Source organism: Monoraphidium neglectum (assembly GCF_000611645.1).
Source record: "Monoraphidium neglectum strain SAG 48.87 unplaced genomic scaffold scaffold03237, whole genome shotgun sequence".
Classification (NCBI taxonomy): Eukaryota; Viridiplantae; Chlorophyta; class Chlorophyceae; order Sphaeropleales; family Selenastraceae; genus Monoraphidium; species Monoraphidium neglectum.
Genome location: NW_014010391.1, coordinates 1 through 2,276, shown reverse-complemented (window position 1 = coordinate 2,276; position 2,276 = coordinate 1). Strand labels below are relative to the sequence as shown.

The following is a 2,276-nucleotide window of genomic DNA, read 5'->3' as shown; positions in this document are numbered from 1 at the left end:
GTTCACCTCTATTGTGGGAGGTTGCCTGCTACGCCGGTACAGTGGCCATCCATGGCCACTGAACCCGGACGTGCCCGTGAGAGGCCATGAGGCTTACACGACTCTGTGGGCTTCCAGCAGTGACAGGAGATGCGGCTACGTAGCCACGCTTTATTTGCCACCACATAAGTTCACATGATAATCCACCCTAGGGCTTAAGTCACCAATGCAGGCATGTGCGACCGCCCAAAACCCAGAACCCCGCACCCTCGCAAACGCATCATCACGCCTCCGAGTTGCTGCCGTAACCAAGCCCTACGGGGCGCCTGTGATGTTAAATATCTGATGTCTATCCAAAACTCTCTGTCTCAATCCCAATATCGACGGCATGGGCCTATGGCGTTTCGACGCCTGAGTCGGTGAGTTGGTATGACTCAGCTGCTGATGAAATCGACCCCTAGGATCCTCGTGAACTTTGTTTTACGTGGATGAATTTTTGTTTTTCGACACATTGAAGCATTTTTCACGCGTTACAGTCAACACAGGCGCTTCCCAGCTGACCTCCGACGTCGGCATCGTTGAAATTTTCGACTTCTCGAGCACAGGATGGCGCCACGCGCCTTGGTGACCGTGTTCCTGCTCTCTCTGGCCGTCTGCGCCTTGGGAAGTGAGCCTGTAGGGGTTCTTGCTGGTGGCCAGTCGTCGCTTGCTTGCCAGCACTGCAGCGTGGGTGTCACCAACCGACGACGTCGCGGCCCCGCTTGCCCATTGCATCATATGAGGTATCCAGCCAGACGCCACTCTGTACACAACAGATTGAGTGCCAAAACTCTCAAGCATTGCTTTCAACATACAATCTTATCGCGCTCTTCACCATCTCCCCGCCTGCCCCGCCCCTCTCACCACACACCACCAGGCATCACCACCACCACTACCACCACGAACCCCGCGGGCAACCCCACCAGCAACAACGCCCAGGGCAGTGCTCTTGACAAGACGACTGTTGCCACCAACCCTGCCGGCAACCAACCCCCCGGTGGGTCTCTGCGCACACTTGCTGTTACTTTGCTTGGGCTCGCGCCGTTCCTGGCAATAATGACAACGCATCTGCAGGTGCTGCCCGTGGGTTCTTGGCAATTTTGGCGGTCAGTTTCTCTTCTATGCCCGGCCCTGGGCTTTTTGCTGTCAACATAAGATGTCAAGACAGCAATGCTGCCCTGCAAAACATCTCCCCAACATCAATCATCGCTCCAAGCACCTCACCTGCATACTCGACCAAGTTCACCTCCGCCAAACCCATGGCGGCCCCAACCCCTGTGATTTCTTGTGCATGCCCTCCTGCAGGCCAGCAGGGCCGTCGTCTCAAGAGTGAGTCTCACTCATTCTGGTGGATGTGATGTGGCAGCCCCTGCACCGACCATGCATCATGCCATACAGCGACACAGCTCTGTGTGTGACCCATATGCACGACCCGCTGCCTGGGGCCTGAGCCAAGGTGCTTCTGTATCGCGCTATTGCACGTGCGCGGCTGCGACGCGCACGATGGCGGCGGGCGGAGCCCTCAGCCGATGCGCCCCTGGCCCGTTCATTACCGTACTGCGGTGACCCAGCATCCAGCATGCACCAGCCTGTCGCACGACACATGTATGCCTGCAGTGATGCAGCGCTTGCCCCTATGCATGCAAACCATCAACGATGTCACGGCCGCGCTTGCTCCTGCCTCTTGCGTCCACAGACCCGTAACAATCAGACCAGGTGCGAGTGCAGAATTGTAAATCTGCCATCCTCTTCGCCACACGCTACCCCCCACCCTCGCCCAGGCATCACCCACACCACCACCACTACCAACCCCGCCGGCCATCAAGTCACCAACAGCGCCCAGGGCACTGCCCTGACCAAGACGACCGTCGCCACCAACCCCGCCGGCCATGAGCCCCCCGGTGAGTCCGTGCCTGCGTTTTCGGAGCTGGTCATTCCATCAGATCTTGACGCATGAGCTTGTGCTGCCAGTCATTGCCACACATCCTTGATCGACGGCGTCCGACGTCGGCCCTAAATAGCACCCCACGCTTGAAAGACTCAGTCAGGCAGCAATCCTTCACACTCTTCCTACCAAAACCCATCATGCATCCAAGCATCGTTTGCACACATTTCGCTCACCCACTTGCTCCCAAACCCCATGGCGGGCTGCCAACCCTTTGTTGGGCGCGTGCGCCTTCGCGAACCTCATGCACTTGATGGTACCCTGCAGGCCAGCAGGGCCGCCGCCTCCACAGTGGGTGGGGTGGGGTGGGGTG

At 58.3% G+C, this 2,276-nt stretch overlaps 1 protein-coding gene across 1 annotated transcript; it reads left to right on the top strand.

Annotated features, from left to right (window-relative positions):
- Window positions 1–585: 585 nt before the first annotated feature.
- MNEG_12421 (hypothetical protein) lies at window positions 586–1,975 on the top strand (the record flags this gene model as incomplete). Its single annotated transcript, XM_014039107.1, has 4 exons — window positions 586–646; window positions 896–1,015; window positions 1,324–1,347; window positions 1,800–1,975. The coding sequence occupies 4 exons, from the start codon at window positions 586–588 to the stop codon at window positions 1,973–1,975; spliced, it is 381 nt and encodes a 126-aa protein (XP_013894561.1).
- Window positions 1,976–2,276: the final 301 nt, after the last annotated feature.